Source organism: Balaenoptera acutorostrata, chromosome 3 (assembly GCF_949987535.1).
Source record: "Balaenoptera acutorostrata chromosome 3, mBalAcu1.1, whole genome shotgun sequence".
NCBI lineage: Eukaryota > Metazoa > Chordata > Mammalia > Artiodactyla > Balaenopteridae > Balaenoptera > Balaenoptera acutorostrata.
In genome coordinates this window covers 143,377,160-143,398,715 of record NC_080066.1, presented here as the reverse complement: position 1 = coordinate 143,398,715, position 21,556 = coordinate 143,377,160, and the positions used below count along the sequence as shown (strand labels likewise).

The following is a 21,556-nucleotide window of genomic DNA, read 5'->3' as shown; positions in this document are numbered from 1 at the left end:
ACATAGCCTTACATCTGAGCCCTAGAGAATCAGAATATTCAAACAAAAGTCACCCAGTAATACCACCAATGATAGCCAAAACTAGAATAAACTCCTGACGAAATACTTAAGAATTACCTACTACATCTTAATACGTTTAGCATAAGCTCTATAGTTGAAAAATAAGGACAGACATGGGGAAAAGGTAAACCTTGGTAAAATATATGGACTTTGAAAGGGTTTGAAGCTTATTTAAGCATAAATGAAACAAATCTGAATATGGTGTAATAATGTTTTCACACATGCTATATTTTGGATTTTAAAAATTTAGGAAACTGAAGTAAAATTATCTCTAGGAAATTCAAGAGAAAGTTCATTTAATATACTTAAAACCTGTAAGATATGCATGTATATTTGTGTCCCCTCACAGAATACAGAGGATGAATGACAACTACGGAAAGGTAAGGCAGAAATTAACATCTTAGCCTTTCATTAGGAAGCAGTTACTCAGAAGCCCAACATTTGAGAGGGCTTAGCAACATTTTTATGCCTCTGTTTATCTGGACAATGCTATGATGTGACAAAGAACGCCTTTTGAACTCTATAGGTCTTTTTGTGGTGGATCTCCTGCATCCTAATTCCTTATTTTCCTAAACTCCATCCAAGCAGTTGGCTAAATTGAAAAAGTAAATGTATCCCAAGAGCAGAAAACATTTTCCTATGTAAAAAAGAAATTATAGTGGGAGGAATTGGGAGACTGGGATTGACACATATACATTATTGACACTATGTATAAAATAGACAACTGATGGGAACATACCATATAGCACAGGGAACTCTACCTAGTGCACTGTGGTAACCTAAATGGGAGGGAAGTCCAAAAGGGAGGGCATAACTACATGTGTATAGCTGATTCATTTTGCTGTGCATTGGAGGCTAACACAACATTGTAAAGCAACCAGACTCCAATAACAATTAATAATAAAAAAAACTAAAAAAAAAAAGAAATTATAAGCATTAACTTCCCTTTATCATCTCCCTTTTTTAAAACACCTACTCTCTTGTTTCTTGGTTTCCTAATTGAGCTACAAGTTTCTAAACGATGGGGACCATGGTCTTTCATGCAGCCCTATAGAGTTCCAAGGGATAATTTTATGAGTTGGCTACTCATTCACTCATTTTTCATTCATCCACTCAACACATTTATGGAGCACCTACCAAGAACACATATTAGGCTAAAATTAAGGGAATACACAGTCAACTAAGATAGAGTCCCGACTTTTAAAGAGCTTCTAGCATGGCAAAACGTTTTGAATCTAAATCCACCTTCCAGATGCATAGGGGAATCGTGCCTAAAGAAAAAGATATTTAAAGACTACTTTATTTGTACACAGTAACTGGCCACCTACACACGGGAGTGGGAGTGAGGTAAGTTACCCAGATGATACTACCTTCCGGTCTTCAAAACCAAGTGTGGCTGAGCTCACAGAGGTCCACATGTGGAAGATTCAGTGTGAGGGGAAGGGGGAGAGCGAGCATTTGCTTTTTATGAGAGGGAAGCGTTCAGGTGGGTGTTACTCCTATTTGGCCCGATTTTCAGACCTGGAGGTCGGTAAGGTTGTGTTGGTGGGTACAGCTGCCCTGTGTGTCTCCTCTGGTGGAGCAAACTACTTACGCGGCACATTGCTCCTGAGCCCACTGGAGAAGAGCCTTCTTTGCAGACATCTGCCATCTTTCTTGGACTTTGGAGCATTTCTTAGCTGGAGGACTTGAGGTAGGAGATGAGTCGACCACACTCACACTGTCCAGGGAAGGTTGATTGTAATTGCAAGAAAGAGTCCGGGCAAGCTCCTCAATCTAAGGAAGACATAATAATCGTTAACGTGTATGGAATCATAGGTTAGCAGCATTGAGGCAAAACCTTCAGCCAGAACAAGACCTAAAAATTATCGTATAACAGTGACAGTTTACTCATGGTGAAATGAGCACTGGACAAACCTTTGAATAACGGCATTTGCCATCTGGGGCTACACATTGGCTTTTGGGACTTGCTCTCACCCAAGCATGTGGCGTTCCACATCAAGGGCAGGCATCTATTCACCCCCCACAGCATGCTTACAGAGCACTTCACTGGTGCTCCACCTCTGTCCATCAAAACTGAACTGAGCCAAACTGAACTGCTAGTCGAGAATCTCTCTGGAGAGACTGGGTCAATTAAAATGCATCCTTGATTGTAAACCATTAAGAAACAAATATACATACAGGAAAAAATAGTCAAACACGAAGAGGTAAGTCCCAAGCAAGAAAAAATTGCCCTTAAGTATGTGAAAAAAAACTTCATTAGTCATTTCAGAAATCTAAATATATACAGCAAGAGAACAGTTTTTTCATACATAACACAGGCAACAATTTTTTAAAGATAGCAGTCAGTGATGGTGAGAGTACCAGAAACTGGATATTCACGGTGTGAGTACCAGAAACTGGAAACATGTAAATTGGTTCAGATTTTTTTGGAGGGCAATATGATAATACCTACAGAAAACGTTAAAAGATAAATCCAGAAACAGAATTATTATTGAAAGATGTACACTTCTTTCAATGATTGACAGACTCACCAGATAACCAACAATAGTAGGTATGACCAATACAATGAACAAATTTGATCTGGTCGGCATACCCCATTGCACCTAAAATGGCAGAATCAACATTCTTTCCCAGTGCATATAGAATATTTACCAAAATTGACCATGCTGAGCCATAAAGCAAGCCACAGCAATTTTGAAGGACTGAAATAATTCAGATTATATTTTCCAACCACACTGAAACTAAGCTAGAAATCAGTACTAATGAAGATATAAAAAACTTCTAAATATTTGGAAATTAAGCCATAGATTGACAGAACCCATGGGTCAAATGAGAAATCATAATGAAAATTTGAAAATATTTTGAACAGAACAAAAATGAAATGTTATCTTCATGGGTTAAAAGATGCATTATTTAAAAGATGTCAGCTTTTTCCAAATGATTCTATACATTCAATCAATCCTCATTAAAATTCCAGCAGGTTGCGTGTGTGTAAATTAACAAGTTACTTATAAAATTTGTATGACTATCAAATCAACATGTTATGTACCTTAAGCTTACACAAGGGTATATGTCAATTACATCTCAAAAATATATATATACGGAAATGCAAAGAGCAAAGAAGCCAAGATAATCTTGAAGAACGAGTTGGACAACCACACTATCAGATATCAAGACTGACTGTACTACAGAAATTAATGTAGTATAGTCTTGGTACAAGGATAAATAATGGGACAGAATAGACAATCTGAAAATGGAGCCATACCTATATGACTACTTGATTTATAAAGGTGATACTACAGTGCAGTAGGAAAATGATGGTCCCTTCAATAATTAGTGTTGGGTCAACTGGATAGCCGTATGGAAAAAAAAAATCTTAATTGCCTTAACATAACATACTCAAACAAATCAATTCATTCTTGAAAGATTGTAGAGCTAAAAGTAAAATGTGAAATGATTAAGCTTTTAGAAATGTGCTGTCCAATATGATAGCCACTAGCCACATGTGGCTATTTAAATTTAAATTAAATAAAATTTAAAAGTTAGTTCCTCAGTCATACTAGCCACATGTCAAGTGTTCAATAGCCACAAGTGTCTAGTGGCTACTGTTCTGTCCAGTGCAGGTACAGAACATTTCCATCATTGCAGAAAGTCCTATTGGACAGAACTATTCTAGAAAATAACATAAGAGAATATCTCCATGGTACTGGAAAAGGGAAAGAATTCTTTAAAGGACATAAAAAGTACTAGCCACCAAAAAAAAAAGAAGCTGATAAATGTGAACTACATTAAAATAATGAATGTCTGTTCATTAAAGATTTGAGAAAGCAAGCCACAGCGTCAGAGATTTGCAATTTATATATACCCAACAAAGGACTTGTATCCAGAATACATTTTAAAACTTCTATAAATCATCACACACAACAGCATAGCTAAAATAAAAGTTTTTAATGCCAAGTATTAGCAAGGATTGGAGCAAGCAACTCTCAAACTCTGGTAACAGTGTAAATCAGAACAAGTTTGAAAAACTGTTTGGCAGTATCTACTAAAGCTGAAGATCACATGCCCTGCAGCCCAGCAGTTCCAGTCCTAGATAAATATGCAACAGAAATAAGGGCTTGTACCACCAAAGGGCATATACAAGGATTTTTTAGTGGCTTTATTCGTAATAGCTTAAAATTGGTAGCAAAAGAAATGTCCATCAACAGTAGAATGGTAAATAAGTTCTGGTATATTCATGCAATGGTATATTCATATACAGCAATGAAAAGGAAAGACCCACTGATACCTGCCTCAAAAGGATGAATCTCACAGACATGATGTTAAGTGAAATAAGTCAGGTAGAAAAGACTATTATATAGTGTATGCAAAATAATTCAGTTATAATTCCGTTTATATGGAGTTTAAGATGCTAAACTAACCAATGATAAAGATCAAAGTAGAGCTTATCTTTAGGGAAGGAGGGCAGTGACTGGGAGAAAGACCTGGGGGCTCTGGGATGCTGGCAATATTCTATCATCTTATCTTCAGTTAAATGGTGGTTATGTGGATGTCTTTAATTTACAAAAATTCATCAAGCTCTACATTTAAGATTTGTGCAGTTTTCTCTGTGTATCGTATACTTTTTTTTTTTTTAATTTTTATTTATTTATTTATTTATTTTCGGCTGTGTTGGGTCTTAGTTTCTGTGCGAGGTCTTTCTCTAGTTGCGGCAAGCGGTGACCACTCTTCATCGCAGTGCGCGGGCCTCTCACTATCGCGGCCTCTCTTGTTGTGGAGCACAGGCTCCAGACGCACAGGCTCAGTAGTTGTGGCTCACGGGCCTAGTTGCTCCGTGGCATGTGGGATCTTCCCAGACCAGGGCTCAAACCCGTGTCCCCTGCATTGGCAGGCAGACTCTCAACCACTGCGCCACCAGGGAAGCCCATGTGTATCGTATACTTTTAACAAAAGTTTATTTACAATATTAAAACAAAACTTTAAATTGATTCTTTTTTTTTTTAATTTATTTATTTTAGGCTGTGTTGGGTCTTCGTTGCTGCGTGCGGACTTTCTCTAGTTGCGGTGAGCGGGGGCTACTCTTCGTTTAGGTGTGCAGGCTTCTCATTGCAGTGGCTTCTCTTGTTGCGGAGCACGGGCTCTAGGCATGTGGGCTTCAGTAGTTGTCACATGCGGGTTCAGTAGTTGTGGCTCGCGGGCTCTAGAGCGCAGGCTCAGTGGTTGTGGCGAATGGGCTTAGTTGCTCCACGGCATGTGGGATCTTCCAGGACCAGGGCTCGAACCCGTGTCCCCTGCACTGGCAGGTGGATTCTTAACCACTGCACCACCAGGGAAGCCCAAAACAAAGCTTTAAAAAGCTACAATTTTGCAAACCTTATGGCCCAAGAATGCCGTTTCTAGGAATTTGGCCCATGGATATAATTAAGATTATATGCAAAAGTTTTATCTTAAGGGTAGTCTTTTTGGAATTGCTTACAGTCATAAAAAACAGTGAGCATTCTGACTGTCCATTAATGAAACAACAGTGCTTTACAACAGAACATCATACTTCCATTAAAGTACATATAAATTCAGAAAGATTTTAATTAGAATAGCTTGAAAACAGTAATGGATAGCATGACCCCCTTTTGTTTAAGACATACATACATGAATACATATATTAATTCCCACTGTATATGTCATGAAGACTGTACACCAAATTAATTGAAGTGGTTATCTGTGAGTGGCAGAATTACAGATAACTTTATTTTCTTTTCATTATCTATATTGAAATCTCAAATTATATTTCAAATGTCCTAAAAAGTATGGAAAAATATTAAAAATGCCTATGAATTATCAAATTTTAACATTTTACCACATTTGGTTCATAACTTTTTAAAGAAATAAAACACAAATACACTTTGAGCCTTCTGTCTTTCCCCCTGTGATTCCATTTCCTTCCTTTCCCAAAGGAAGAAAACCAAAATACTAAACTTAGTTTTCATCATCCTCATGTATGTTATTCTACTATAACTACAAATATAGGTATCCAGGAATGATATAAAGTCTCATTTTGTATGTTTGAAATTTTACATAAATTAGTTATGTTATTTTCTAGTTTTCCTAAAATAAGCATTTGTTTCCCATATAATTTTTAAAGTTATTTTTAAAGTAATTATGGAGATAATGAACATGTAACTTTTTAAGTAGCTACAGAAAACACACACTAATTCAAAATCCCAGGCCTGAAAGAATGTATTTATCAATTGTAAGTGTCATAAAGTCAGGACTATAACCTTCTTATTCCCTGTTATTTTCTTTCTTTTTTTTTTTGGCTGTGTTGGGTCTTCGTTGCTGCGTGCGGGCTTTCTCTAGTTGCAGTAAGTGGGGGCTACTCTTCGTTGCGGTGCGCGGGCTTCTCTTTTCAGTGGCTTCTCTTGTTGCAGAGCATGGGCTCTAGGTGCGTGGGCTTTAGTAGTTTCAGCACATGGGCTCAGCAGTTGCGGCACACGGGGCCCAGAGTGCAAAGGCTTCATTAGTTGCAGCGTGTGGGGCTCAGCAGTTACAGTGCACGGGCTCTAGAGCACAGGCTCAGTAGTTGTGGCACACAGGCTTAGTTGCTCCACAGCATGTGGGATCTTCCGGACCAGGGATTGAACCCGTGTCCCCTGCACTGGCAGGTGGATTCTTAACCACTGCGCCACCAGGGAAGTGCCCCCTGTTATTTTCTTACTGTCCTAGCACAAAAGTTAACACGAAGTAGGTGCTCAGAAATATTTGTGGAATGAAATGAAAGCTATGAGTCAGTCTTGGGACAGAACTAGATGTTGCAGGATTATTAGATTAGACAAGGGACCTCAAAAATAGGGAGATTTAACCAAGTTTAATGGGTTAATTTTCAAGAATTTACTCCAGAAGCTTCCTATTCTCTCTTCTGACAGAGTAAATAAACAATAATAAGCAAAAATTTACCATGGCAAGTTCTATTCAGACTGGTGCTGATACCATGGATATTACAGGATATCATGATAATTCAGCATTCAATTTTCAATTGAAGAATAACATAAGTGGCAAAGGGTCTGCTATATATTTTCCACCTGACAAGACTTCCAGAGGGTCCTATTTCTGGAAGAAGCTCTAGCATCAAGACACACTTATTACATTACACTTATTTCATACTCTGGTAATTAGAACAGGAATACTTTTCATATCATCAAACTACTTACATGAAAGTGCAGTATAATTGTCCAAATTAGGCCAAGAATAATGGATGGGTTTCCATCTATAATATCGGTAACGTGAATATTTATTAGCTTGATCTGGAAAAAAAAGAAATACATGTTAAAAGGAGAAAATATTTCACAGCATTTATCTCCCCAATGAATTTTCATGTGAATTTCATACTCACTGATCGGTTTTTTAGGAATCTCAGGGCATGTTCTATATTGATTCTACACTGGAATGTATTAGATCCTTTATCTCGAGGCTATGAAATTCAAGCAAAATATATTACTCAGAAATGAATGTGATTTTTTTTTTTAATCCACAAAATTTCTTAATGTTGTTTTAAAAGCTTACCAACTGTTGTCCTGAGAGTACTTCCAGCAGGTCCAGGAGGACATGCCCCTTTTTAATGTCTGCGAACAGGTCCGATACAACTGAGGGAGGGGTGTGCTACAAAAGGTCACAAGAAAAGTAATCATTGGAACTTTGGTCCAAAAACACGATAACTTTAAGAATCTCATAAATGTGCTTTTGCATCTTTGCAAAAGCTAAGATTCAGTAGTGATTTTCTTCTTAATTAACAGAATGTAGAAAACACACAAAGTTCCACATCAAAACACGATGAGGAAAGTAGTGAACTTATCTCACAGCAAATTTCCAGTAACACAACACTCTTTCAGCTTTCACTAGAGCTTAAAACCTGTGCAGTGAAGTGGCATTCAGGATACTCAGAATCAGCCAATAGTGACCCATTTGGGGAGATTACATTTCTGGAGTAACCTGTTTATGAATTTCCTCTTTTTAGAATGACGAGCATTGTGCTGGGATGGGTAGCCTGGGAGAAGAGGCTCATTCATTTTGTATCTAGGTTATTCCAGGCACCTGGATCACTGAAGGCCAGGACAGCACAGAGATTAATACCAAGGCCTCTGGGTCCAGACTGCCTGGGTCTGCATCCCAGCACTATCACTTGTAAGCTGTGGGACCTTGGAGAAGTCACACAACGTCTCTGTACCTTAGTTTCCTTGTTCTTTAAACACGAACAATACTATCTGTCTCATAGGATGTTGTGAAGTCACTGAAACATAATGAGTGGTCAGTACATTTAAAGTACTTACAACAGTGTCTAACATAACACTCAATATATATGACTTCTAACCCTAACCCTAACTTCTTGTTACAATTTCATTTGATAAAAGAGATGTTACTGCTTTAAATATTTCCTAGCACTGTCTCCCATATCCTTAACAAAAATGCCCCCTTTTCGTGTTGGGAAAGAATAACAGATACATCAAAACAAGATCAAGGTGACATTCAGCACATTTTTTCAACCTTTTACATGTCACCAGTGCCATTTTGGGGACCAAAACTGAGCGAACAGGAGGAATCACTTAAATATATATTTATAGCTTGATTTGCTCTCTTTTTCCTCACCTTTGCCAACTGTGAGTTTATCCAGCATGTGAAGGTTTTCTTCTGAGTGTCTTCCTGTTCAGCTATTTAAAAAGGACAATAGCAGTTAGAAAACGAGAAGCCTCAGAAACCATTTGAACAAATCAACGTTTCAAAGGTCTGTCACTCTGGGTATGTGTGTGTATCTCACAATCTTATAAACATTCTAGGACTTAGTTTAAATTTCAGGTGTTTGTGCAAGAACTGTTTTGGATTGGAAATATAGCACGTTGAAATGAGATATTTTTCAAAGCCACCATTTAACTGCAAGAGACAACGGTTTTTAATATTTTACCGACAGAAGAATTAGCCCCTACATGACCTTGACAGCGCTGTACAAGGACCTGTGAAGAAAAAAAAAGGGTTTCTAATCCAAATGGACTTGCAGTCTAAGCCAACACCACACGGCACTTCAGATAAACCCAGAACATCTGAATACATTTTAAAGGGCTCATAAAGTCGTGGCAGTTTAGTCTTGACATTTATCATGACGAATATATTGTCACTGAATTAACTGTAAATCATTTGCAATTAGAGTCAGAGAGACCTGAGTTCAAATCCTGCCTCTGTTACTGAGTAGCTGTGTGACTTGGGGCAGGTTCCTCGTGGAATAAGGTGAGAAGCACTCACCGCTAGAGACTGTTAGTGGTTCACTCAAAGTGAACAGACCCTGGCACCAAGGAAACACAGGAGAAGTGCTAGCTCTCACTCTTACTAACCAGGCAGGAGTCCAGGGAAAGATCGGAACACTCGGTGTAGATCTTCCCTTCCTCCCCAGGGCAGGAGAGAGCTCCATACCGACACCGTTCTTCCCCTCACCTTCTACCCCCTCGGCTCCAGCAGACACCCTCAACCCTGCGGCCAGGGGTTACCCTGCACACAGGACTGTCCTTCCATCTCCCCAGATCTCCTCATCCTACTGGACAGGGGTAAGATCAATCCAGACACCCACCCCTCCCTGTGCCTAACGCTTACAGCCTTGTCACCACCACCTACCGCGGGCTCACCAGATCTCATCTCACTGTGCCTTTGTCCCTGCTTACATCCCGTCAACACACACACACACACACAGTTCACACACTCTCAGGTCCCCCTCCATTCTCACTCTACTTTCCAAAAGACTCTGCACGTCCCCCAATTTTTCTCATCTCCCACCTCTCCTTAACTCCTGAAACCCTTTACTGATGCTGAAATCCATAACAAACCATCAGCAAAATCCCCTACGTGCCCACTACCCTCTTCACCTTTCTGCTCTAATTGAACCTCCACCCTAACCCAGAACTCTGCTTTCCCCACAGCCCTCCCAAGTGACAGCATTGCTTTCTCTTGCAGACCTTGGACCACTAGTTCCTTGCTCTTTGCTGCTACTTCCAGATCATCTTCCACTCTCTTTGTCCCTGAAATGCTCCAGCTTTAACTCTCATGACATCAGACAGTCCCCACTATCGCAGTCATCTACTTACCTCTGTCATTCCTCATCATTTCTCAAAGGTTTTAGCTCCTTCCCCACTGCTGCTCTTTCCAATGTGACCCCTAATTCTTCGTAATTTCAATACACATACTGATGAAACTTCCAACCTTCTGGCCTCTCTGTCTCTTGAATTCTTCTCCGATAAATGTGTCTTCTGCCCTGCCTCAACCACTCACCGTCATGGTTATACCCTGACCTTGTCATTACTAATAACTACAACTCATGATCTTGAGTTCATGCATCCCCATTTCTGAACACCATTCCTATGTTTTCAGTTCATTCTCACTAGTGTCTCAACTCCAAAATCTTTGGAGTCCATCAGCAACTCCAAGCCATCAATTCTGCCAGTTTTACACTGTCCTTCACCCCCTTGGTCTCCTTCCTTTCATCCTTATCCATTGTAAATTCCATGATCAATTATTACAAACACTCCCTTGCACCTCTCATTCTGCTGTGTGCTCTTCATCACACTCTCTGCTCACTCATACCTGCACACATGCTGCTGAATATGGCTGGAAGGAAATCTGTAACTGCTGACCAGTCTCATCGTGACCGCCACGTAGGCCCTCAATGCTGCCTGAAGTCATAATACATTGCCCTCTCCCACTCCCCTAGACAGCAATTTCACACCCTCTCCTTCTTTCTCAAACTCCCAATGCCTCCCTTCCCATCCTTACTCTCAGCTGAGACCTTGCTTCCCCAGGACACTTAGGGATCATCTACTCCCTCATCTAGTAACCTATCAAAAGGCTCTGCCTCCAGCCTGTTAGCATGGGTGAGCCAGCCTTGCTCAGACCTAAAGCCAATCCCTTCCTTCACTCATTCACCAGGTCTCATCCCTTTGGAGCTACTCCAGGACCTTTTACGCCTTTCTCTCCTGTATTATCCTCTCCCCCACCCAAGACTATTCCCATTAGTACTGATCCATGCTATTAATTCGTCCATCTAAAACTAAAAACAAAAAGCAACCCTCTCTTGACCCCATCAGGTACAGGCCCATTGTGGCAAAACTCCTCAAATAGATTTGTCTATGTTCATGGTCTCCAGGTCCCCTCCTCCTTCTCTCTTAACTGAACCCACACCAATCGTGCCCTTACCATTCCGCTGAAACTACTCTTTCATCAAGGTCACCATGAATCGAGGTCATCAATGACCCCCCCAGCCCCCACTAAAACCAATGATCGATTCTCAGTCTTCATCTTTCTGGAGCAATCAGCAGCATTCAGTACAGATGATCACTCTCTGCTTCTGCTTGCAGGCCCCTATACTCTCTGTCTTCCTCCTCCATCACATGCTGGCTTCTCTCTTTCTCTCACACTTCATGTCCAATGCCTCGGTAAATCCTCTTACGTCCACCTTCAAAATATATTCAGGATATGACCACTTCTCACCACCTTCACTACAACCACTGGTCCAAGGCACCTCCACCTCTCCCCAGATTACTTCAATAGATTCCTAACAGGTCTCCTTCCTTCCAGCCTTGCCCTCTGAATATTATTCTCAACACAGCAGCCAGAGTGATGGCACTCATCTGTAAGATCTATTCTGACCATCCTATTTTAAACTGTAACAACCCCACTTCTGTTCCCTTTTGCCCTGCTTGATTTTTTTTCTACAGTACTTACCACCTTTAACATTCTAGGTAAGCTATATATGTAGTATGTTTATCATTTAATGCCTTACTCTCCTCCCAATAGAAGGTAAGCACCACATAAGCAAGATGTTTCATCTGTGATATATTCCAGGGGCCTAGAAGAGTCAGGCCCAGAACAGGCTCTAAGCAAATATTTGCTAAAAAAGTAGGAATAACAATAATTTTACTAATTATTAGTACTGTTATATTTTATTTGCTGTACTGAGAAGGTCAAATCTACCTTTATGTGTTTACATACCTTCTTTTAAAAGATGCTCGTTCTACCTTCTAATACATTGTTTTCCTTTGACTCTATCCAGTCTCCCTTATTAATATCTAACACAGGTGAACTGAAATTGTTGGCATGACATCTAGTCTGAGTTCTCAAAAATGTTTTAATCTGATGAGAGTTCAGGTTGAGAAAATGAAAAGAATCTGAGTAAATGGAATTTTAGGGTGTTTGCAATTGTGACTGAGTAGAAATTAAAGATGCACTTAACCTCATCGGATTTTCTCCTTAACTTTTTAAATCCATTACATTTTTTTCTGTATTACCGGCTGAAATTAGTTATAGCTCAGTGATTTACACATTAAAGGGTGCTCAATAATTGTTAGCTGAACTGAACTGAGTTCTGACAAGCCAACCAGATAGTTTAGGCTTTTGAGAGTTATTTCTGTTTTTATAAATTTCATTTAAAACAATTATAAAGAACTAGGGACTTCCCTGGTGGTGCAATGGTTAAGAATCCGCCTGCCAATGCAGGGGACATGGGTTCGATCCCTGGTCCGGGAAGATCTCACATGCCGTGGAGCAACTAAGCCCATGCGCCACAACTACTGAGCCTGCGCTCTAGAGCCCGTGAGCCACAACTATTGAGCCCATGTGCCACAACTACTGAAGCCCGTGAGCCTAGAGTCCATGCTCCGCAACAAGAGAAGCCACCGCAATGAGAAGCCCGTGCACCGCAATGAAGAGTAAGCCCCCACTCGCCACATTTAGAGAAAGCTCTCGCGCTGCAATGAAGACCCAAAGCAGCCAAAAAATAAATAAATAAAAATTTTTTAAAAAAGAATTATAAAGAACCATAATTTTGTCCTATAATTCAAAATGTTATTAACGTTTTCATTGTTTGTTTCCCTAGAATCAGCAGGTGATAAGACAATAAATTTTAAACATGTACTAATGCTTACCAAAACATGTGTTGAGAGCTAACTTTGTTCCTCAGTAGAGAAAACTAGAGAACAAGTTTTTATGTTTCCAGGATCAAGTTACATGCACACAAAGTGCATTAATCAAGGCCATGTATATAAGCAGGAAGGGACTATTTCATTATTACAATAAAGCAGAAATTCAAAACAAAAAACAAAACGAACAATGACGAAAGCAAACAAAGTGGGCTCTCTTCTTTATCCTTAAGGAGCCAAGAGAGATTTTTTTTCTTTCTAGGTGTAACGTGTGGAGAAGAAACTAACCAGGAATGCCACCAGGTCCAGGACAGGGAGTCTACACTAACGTTAGGGGACTTACTCTGGGAGAAAGGAGTAACCACGGAGGGGGTGAGATGCTGGCACAAAAAGGAATGTAAAGGAGCACTGTGTGCCCAAGGAGTTTGACTATTGCACATCCACCTGGAAACCTCAGTCATTCTGAATTATTTCCAAGAAAGATGAGGGATCACATGATCATTTCCATGTGATGCTGGACAAAAGGGGTCTTGGTACTGAGCAAACTGAGGACTGTGAACTTTCCTAGGCTGAGAAAACAGGCAGCACATAAGGGCTCTATATGGACTGTTCAACTTGGAGCACCTAGTCGCACATAGGTTGGACTGACCTCTGATAGGGACATAAATTTAAAATAACCAAAAATTTCCAATGAAAACCTTAAGTTATCCCTGTCCTAATTTGATTAAAATCTAATAGAAACAAGGGGAAAAACGATAAGAGGAGCAGGCAGAACAAACCCCGACCCGGAACGCTCCAGTTAGCAAATGAAACCCTCAGGAAAAGGTTTTTAAACTTCATGGCTTTTAACTAACACATTGTCCACCTCTTCATCCTGGAAATCAGAACCCTTCAAATGCAACAAGGACCCTTACTAACAGCAAACAAAGATGTACCAGGTGCAATTGAACACCTTTATGACTACTCAATTAAATGGTTTCGTCTGTGCCATGTCACTTATCCCTTGACACACTTTTCTCACATTTTCATACTGCCTTATCCCTGAAAAGTGGTATTAATTCAACAGGAACCAGAGCCAAATAGCTCGCCCTATGGCAGGATAAGTAACCTTTTGTTCTTTTCAAAGGCTGACCCATTGGGGAAAAAATAATTGAGAGCCACATGCTTTAAAGCAACTTAATTTGAGTGGGTGAGATTTTTTTTTAATGTTGGGTTTTATTTTTTAATTTCCAGAGTAACTTTCTAATAAAATAATAAAACTCTTCTCAAAATGGCATAAAGAGAATAAGACCTTTTATTTATTTAATTTTATTTTTAATTTTTTTAATTTAATTTTTATTTTATATTGGTATATAGCTGATTTACAATGTTGTGTTAGTTTCAGGTGTACAGCAAAGTGATTCAGTTATACATATACAAATATCTGTTGTTTTTCAGATTCTTTTCCCATATAGGCAATTACAGAGTATTGAGTAGAGTTCCCCTGTGCTATACATACAGTAGGTCCTTGTTGATTATCTATTTTATATATAGTAGTGTGTATCTGTTAATCCCAACCTCCTAATTTATCCCTCTCTCCCCACCTTTCCCCTTTGGTAATTATAAGTTTGTTTTCTAAGTCTGTGAGTCTGTTTCTGTTTTGTAAATAAGTTCATTTGCACCATTTCTTAGATTCCACATATAAGTGATATTACATGAAATTTGTCTTTCTCTGTCTGAGTTACTTCACTTTGTATGATAATCTCCAGGTCCATCCATGTTGCTGCAAATAGCATTACTTCACTCTTTTTTATGGCTGAGTAATGAGGAAAAGACCATTTAATCAGCAGACATCAGGGACAGAAAAAGACAAAAACAGACAGAAAATAATAAAATCTATCATAATGATGAGTTTCTTAAAATGCCAAGGAATAGAGAATGAGAAATTCTCTATTCTGATTTTTAAGGCAAATAAGAAGTATATAAAATGTAGTCAGTGAATTTCATTCAGGCCCATATGGGTATCCTTGATTATCATTCTTGGAAAATATCTGGCTGAGTTTGAGAAAGGCATAGAAGGAAAAGGTTTTCTCTAGGTGTCATTACCATAAAAATACATTTAATCCCTGACTTTGTTCTTATTCAATCTGCCTTTTGTGAGCTGGCAACTCATATCCTTACCTGGAAGGGAACTTAAATGAAAACAAATTGAGTTAAGCTCAATTAAAGAGGGTAGATTTTCAGTTCATTATAAATCTCATTAGTAAACTACCAAGGCCACTGGGTCTCCGCAAGGTCCAGTCTCAACAAAAGTTCATCTAAAATGTTGACTCCAGCAGTCCTCCCTGGTAGTAAGAGTTCAAAGGCAGTTACCCAGGCATGAGAATCTCTAACTGACATTTCCACTTAAACACAGAGCAACACATTATTACAATGTGGCTTCTCCAAGAATGTTCTCTACTGCATGAGGTCACGAAGGAGGCTTTGCAACCTCCTCTATCCAGGAATTTCCCTTCTTCCCTTTCTACTGCTGGGTTATTGATAACAGGTTTATTGCACATGGCACCGGATTTATTACTTGGATCCTTCACTCTCCTCATTAAAATCTTTTGATCACTCCCTAATTCCTTAATGAATAAAATATAGATTCTTAGCCTAACATTCTAGGTCATTCAGAATTTGACTCCAATCAACTTTTTCCTGACTCATCCCCCCATGACTTCCCCACGTACATCCTACTTCTCTAGCCAAACTAGAATATATGCAGTTCCCCAGTTAAGTTGCTCTCTTTTCTGCATCAACATGCTATGTACCTTCTGGAATGGCTAATCCTCCCACATCCCTCTGCATTCACAGAAACCCCAGCACCCAGCACAATGCACATGGGGGGGCATTCGATCAACATTTGTTAAAAAATAAGACATATCCTGTTCAAATGTCCCCTTTGTGAAATAGAAATAATCTCTTCTGGCTCTGGCCTACCACAATACTTTGTTGGGTCTTTTTTTTTTTTTTTTTTTAATCATTATTACTATTAGGAAGTAATATATAATCCTCATAAAACATGTTTTATAAACAGTAACAGAATTCAAAGTTAATCTTAACTTTCCCCAAACACCCATTTTCCTTCCCCAGAGACAACATTAATTAACAATTTCCTGTGCATCCTTCTAGATTAGACAGGCAAAGAACATAAATTCTAAAGAGCAAGGATTTGTTTTGGTTGGTCACTGGGTTCCTCGCTCCTAGAATAATACCTCACAAGGAGAAGGCACTCAGTCAATACTTGTTGAATGGAAGAATGAATGTATGTATATGTAAATTAAATTACTACACATGATATGGTTTCATTTTTTAAGTTGATAATTCAAAAAGCAGCAGTTTAGGTACACTATTTAAAGTTAAAAAGCGTCTGTTAAGCCATAAGAAATTTTTAAAAAGGAGATCATAAACCTTCCACATTACCAGAAAGGAAAAAATTATCATTTACCCAGTAAAAAGAACAAAGTAGATACATATGTGCCGATGCAGGTATATTCTTAAGTGAAAAAGAGCAAATTATAAAATAGCATGTTTATCACCATTCTACCTGTATTTTTATGAAAGGATAGCTACATGAATAACCAACAGTTTTGTTTCTGTCTTATGGTAATTACCACTTGCTGCTCATGTACTGCAGTCATGTACCTCTATGTGGTTTCTCTCCTACTCATTGTATCAACCTTAATATTAAACCGTTATGCTTTTGTGTTTTTGCTTCCCCTTAGACCAGTGCCATGTAGAGAAGAGGTACTCAATATAATTTGCTGATTGAAAGACTTAGTAAATATTAAAAGATTGAGGTTCAAACTGACTTATTGCATGGAGAAGAATTTATTGGCAACAGTTACTAGGCCTATGTCTTATCCTAATCCTTGTTTTAAAAACCCCTGGGCACAGATGTCGAGAACAAATGTATGGACACCAAGGGGGGAAAGCTGTTGGGGGGGAAGCTGTGGGTGGGATCAATTGGGGGATTGGGATTGACATATATACACTAATATGTATAAAATAGATAAGTAATAAGAAGCTGCTGTATAAGAAAAATAAATTAAAAAAAAAAAAAAAACCTGGGTAATTTCTTTCTTCTACTAAGAAAACGTCTTGAACAAAAGGGCCTGCACCCTGCTGCTCGCCCCTGAAACATGCTTCCAACTCTCTGTTAGACAAGGTAAGAATAACTAAATTCAGACAATAACACAACACATTTTAGCCATGAGTTCCAACAGCCATCCCAAAGCATCTTACCCAAGCTGTTATCCAATAGAAAGGGAACTAAAAATAATAAGGCCACCTCTTCTACTGTTTCTCATGGAGGTGATAACAAACAAATAAATGAATGAAAACACACAGGCATGCACAATGAAAACAAAAAAAGCCTAAAATATCTGAAGAATAAACAGGAAAAGGCCTGTTACTGAACCACAAAAGGGGACACTATTAACCAATAGAGAAAGCACGGGGACAATTTACAACACATTTTCTTGCAACCAACCATAAGCCAAACAAATAAGCAAGTAAGAAAGAAAAATAAATAGTACCAAGACTGAGCTCTCACTTACTGAACCAGAAAAGTGAGCTTAGAAGCTAAGTCCTAGCTAACACATCTCGTAAACTCAATGTGCAACCATGTCTCTACTTCAAAATTCTTTTCATTCACATATTTCCTCCCAGGAGAATCTGTGTTGTCACTACGGAAAAAACAGCACTTGCCTGTCAAACTCAGCATTCCAGGACTGAAATGACACTCTACCTCCCTACTTCTCCCCAGACCTGTCCTCATCTGTGTTTTCATCTCATGGACTCGACACCACCATCCTTTATCAGCCCCAAGTACAGCCTACCACCAAATCCTGCAAATTTGCCTCCACATGGCTCTGGTATGCGCTTCCTTCTCTACATCTGACGGCCCTCTTGCCTGATCTACCGTCAGGTCTGGCCTGGACCAGGTCCATGGCCAATCAGGTCTGCTCTGCTCCCTTCAATCTGTTCTCCACTTCAACCAGTAGATCTGACCACAGTACCCTTTCCACCCTTTGATGGTTTCTCTCTGCTCTGAGGATCAAAAGCAAAACAGCCTACGAGGCTTGCATGGTCCACCCCAGAGCATCTCTCCAGCCTCAGCACTTACAGCTCTCCTCCATGCCCAGGGCTCCAGCCACTCCATCTTCCTTCAGGGCCTTTACAAGCTATGTTCCCTCCTGCCACAGCTGTTTGCACCACCCTGCCCTCTTCACCTCCTTGACTTCTAATTACCCTTAGGGCTCAGCTCAATTGTTGCATCCCGAAGGAAACCTAAGTCAATCTGTCTTCCTCCACTACTTAGCACCTGCCTCAACTTATAATCATTGACAAGGTTAAGAGCACGGCTCTAGAGCCAGACTACCTGAGTTTGATCCCATATCTGCCACCTACTCGCTATGTGCCTCAGTCTTCTCATTCGTAAGATGGGAATAACAGTACCTACCTCACAGAGTTGCTAAGAGGATTAAGTACTTGTGCTGATGTAGAATCAGAGATCAACAACAGATAATCCCAAAGGCCAAATGCAGCCCACCACGTATTTTTGTAAATACAGTTTTCTTGGAACACAGAGACACTCATTTGTTCACATATTGTCTGTAGCTACAAAACGGCAAGTTGAGTAGTTGCGACAGAGACCATATGGACCTCAAAGCTAAAATATTTACTACCTGGTCCTCTACAAAAAAAGTTTGTCAATCCCTGGCAAGATTATGCTTGATCTACACAAATGAATATTAGCTACAACATGGATGAACATTGAAATCATTATGCTAACTGAAAGAAGCCATCACAAAATACCACATATTATATGATTCCACGTGTACAAAATGTCCAGAATAGGACAATCTATACACACAGAAAGTAGATCAGTGGTGGCCTCGGCCTGATGCAGGGAGGAGTAGAAGGTTTTGGAATAAAATGGGAATAAAGGGTATGGGGTTTCTTTGTGGTGGGGGGGGAGGGAATGGTGATAAAAATGTTCTAAAATTAAATGCAATGGTTGCACAATTCTGCGAGTATACTAAAAATGATTGAATTGTACACTTCAAATGGGTGAGTTGCATGGTATGTGAATCACATCTTGAATTATATCTCTATAAAGCCGTTCCTAAAAAAATATTAGCTAACATCTGTGAGCTAACTTGATTACTATCTGCCTCCTCACTAGCCTACGGGCTCCAGGAGAGCAGAGGCCAGGTCTGATTTAGCTCCTCACTTTGCCTGCAGCTTGTACACAGTGCACTTCATGTTGTTCCAATTCAGAAAGCATTTGTTGAATGAATGGTTATTTGGCTGGGGCAGGAGCGCGCGGGGCTTTGTTGCTATTTTTCCCCAGTCAACCCACAGATTTAAGTACTTAGTTTGTTGGGGAAATCTATGACACACAGCAAGGAATTTCTGTGAGGGCCTTAGCGTGTAGGATCCAGCAAGGTCCTGTAGCCACATGAGGTAACCACACCCTTATGCAAACACCTGAGATTTTCACACTGAGGCTTTTGTTTCCAGCCCCATGGAACATAGCTCCTGGCTCTCTGAGTAAGCAAATCTTGTATTTCTAGCACATGAAAATGAGCCCACAATACAGATAAAATGCCTAGGATCTGAGGTGAATTTTTTTTCTCCTCTTTCTTACCCTCTTCTGACTCACCTGAGTTGCTCAATAAACATCTGTGGAATGAATAAATCAAAGAAATGACTACATTTCTTTTAGTACATATTTCTTACTCCTTACTGCCTTTTATCAACCACATTAACACTGTGAGCATTTTTCTTGTGAAAATCAAGGTGTGAGCCTAAACACTGCTGCCCCTTCCACTGGGGCAGCAGTCCAAGCACCTCTGACTTCTGAGTGCAAAAGAGCCAGACTGCACTAAGGAGATACGTGCCGTGATTACAAATCTAGGATTCCTACACTTTTGAACGCCAGCGAGTCATGGTTTAAGTGCAGGGTTCTGCGCCCCAATTCCCAGAGATCCTGACTGAGGGGGTTCACATAGCTCATGCTCAAAAACTCCTAGCTAAAGTAATTAGACTGGTTTACATGTGTGACTTATTCTTGAGACAACACAAGGGAACAGGAAGGGCCTGGCAAAAATAGTAATGAAATAATAAACTCTGAGATATTAACATAATGTAATGCAGTGTAAATCTATTCTAATTTATGGGTATCCTAAGACACACTTGGAGGGGCTCAGAAGGCTTGCTGAAACAAGCCATGTCCAGGAATAAGTAGGACTCAAGGGTAAGGAACAATGACACTATTTCATTAAAGCTTCTAGTCAAGTGGTCAGGCAGGCATTTTGTAAATGAGAAAACTATAGCTCCCAGAAGATGAAGGATTTTTAGTCACTCATTCAATAAGCATTTATTGAAAGTCTACTGTGTCCTGGATACTGTGCTCTAGATGTCACATCTGGTGAGAGAGAAATTCAAATCCAGATGTGTCTGATACCAAAATCCATGTTCTTTTCATTATAATTAAAACTCAGCTGAAATGCCAGATCCGTGGCCCCTCCAGCTACCACCCTATCTCTGCCCTCCCCTTCAAACCCAAACTTCTTGAAAGAATTGTCTACCCTGGCTGTCTTCACTTCCTCACCTACCACTCACTTCTCAACCCACGAAAAGCTGGCTTCCACCCCAGCCCCTCCACTTAATTCTGAGCAGGGCCACTTATAATGTACTCATTGCTCAACCTCATGGATACTTCTCAGTACTTTTTGGATATCTTGAAATTTCTGATACTGTTTACTACCCTCTCCTTCTTGAAATATTCTCTTTCTTAGGATTCCACGGTACCACGCTCACCTTGTTTTCTTTCTACTTCTCTGGACACCCCTTCCCAGGCCCTATTATGGGCTTGTTTTGCTTTTTCTATCTCTGGAATGTTCTGCCTACGCCCTTCTTCTCTTTCTCTAGATACCTTCATCTACTCCCAGGGGACCAATCACCATTTATATACTAATCACTTCCAAATCTTTACCTTCAGCCCAGGTGTCTGTTTCTCCTGAGCTGTGTGTATGTTTACTCCACTATCTTCTGGGTATCTCCACCTACTTATTCCAGGGACACTTCAAACTCAGCATTTCCAGAACTGAGTTATCATCTCAATCAACTCCCTCTCCTATCAAAGTTGTTCTCCTGCATTTTTTATCAGTGAATGGTTCCATCATCCACTCATTTGCCCAAGAATAAACCTGAGTCATCTTTGATACTTCCCTCTCCCTCCCTTTCCCATACCCAGTCAATCAAAAAGTCCTGATAATTACCTCAATAAAGCTGAAAATAAAAATTTTTTATGTATGGAAATATGTTAATATAAATGTTTCAGACATTACATGAAATTTCTAAAAAAAAAAAAAAAATTTTTTTCATATGATATAGCTTATATGTGGAATCTAAAAAAAAAAGGGTACAAATGAACTTATTTACAAAACAGAGGTAGAGTCACGGATGTAGAAAACAAACATATGGTTAGCAGGGGATGGGGAGGGGAATAAATTGGG

The 21,556-nt window shown here is 39.6% G+C and overlaps 1 protein-coding gene across 8 annotated transcripts in view; it reads right to left on the bottom strand.

Annotated features, from left to right (window-relative positions):
- Positions 1-21,556, bottom strand: part of SYNE2 (spectrin repeat containing nuclear envelope protein 2) — a 317,434-nt gene that overhangs the window by 234,058 nt on the left and 61,820 nt on the right. For all 8 annotated transcript variants that reach the window (XM_057542105.1, XM_057542104.1, XM_007192976.3 and 5 more), the window contains exons 3-7: positions 8,701-8,762; positions 7,621-7,716; positions 7,451-7,528; positions 7,269-7,361; positions 1,655-1,836 (exon numbers count right to left, since the gene is read on the bottom strand). In XM_057542105.1, the coding sequence (XP_057398088.1) occupies positions 1,655-1,836; positions 7,269-7,361; positions 7,451-7,528; positions 7,621-7,716; positions 8,701-8,762 (511 nt within the window). The remainder of the gene's footprint in view (positions 1-1,654; positions 1,837-7,268; positions 7,362-7,450; positions 7,529-7,620; positions 7,717-8,700; positions 8,763-21,556) is intronic.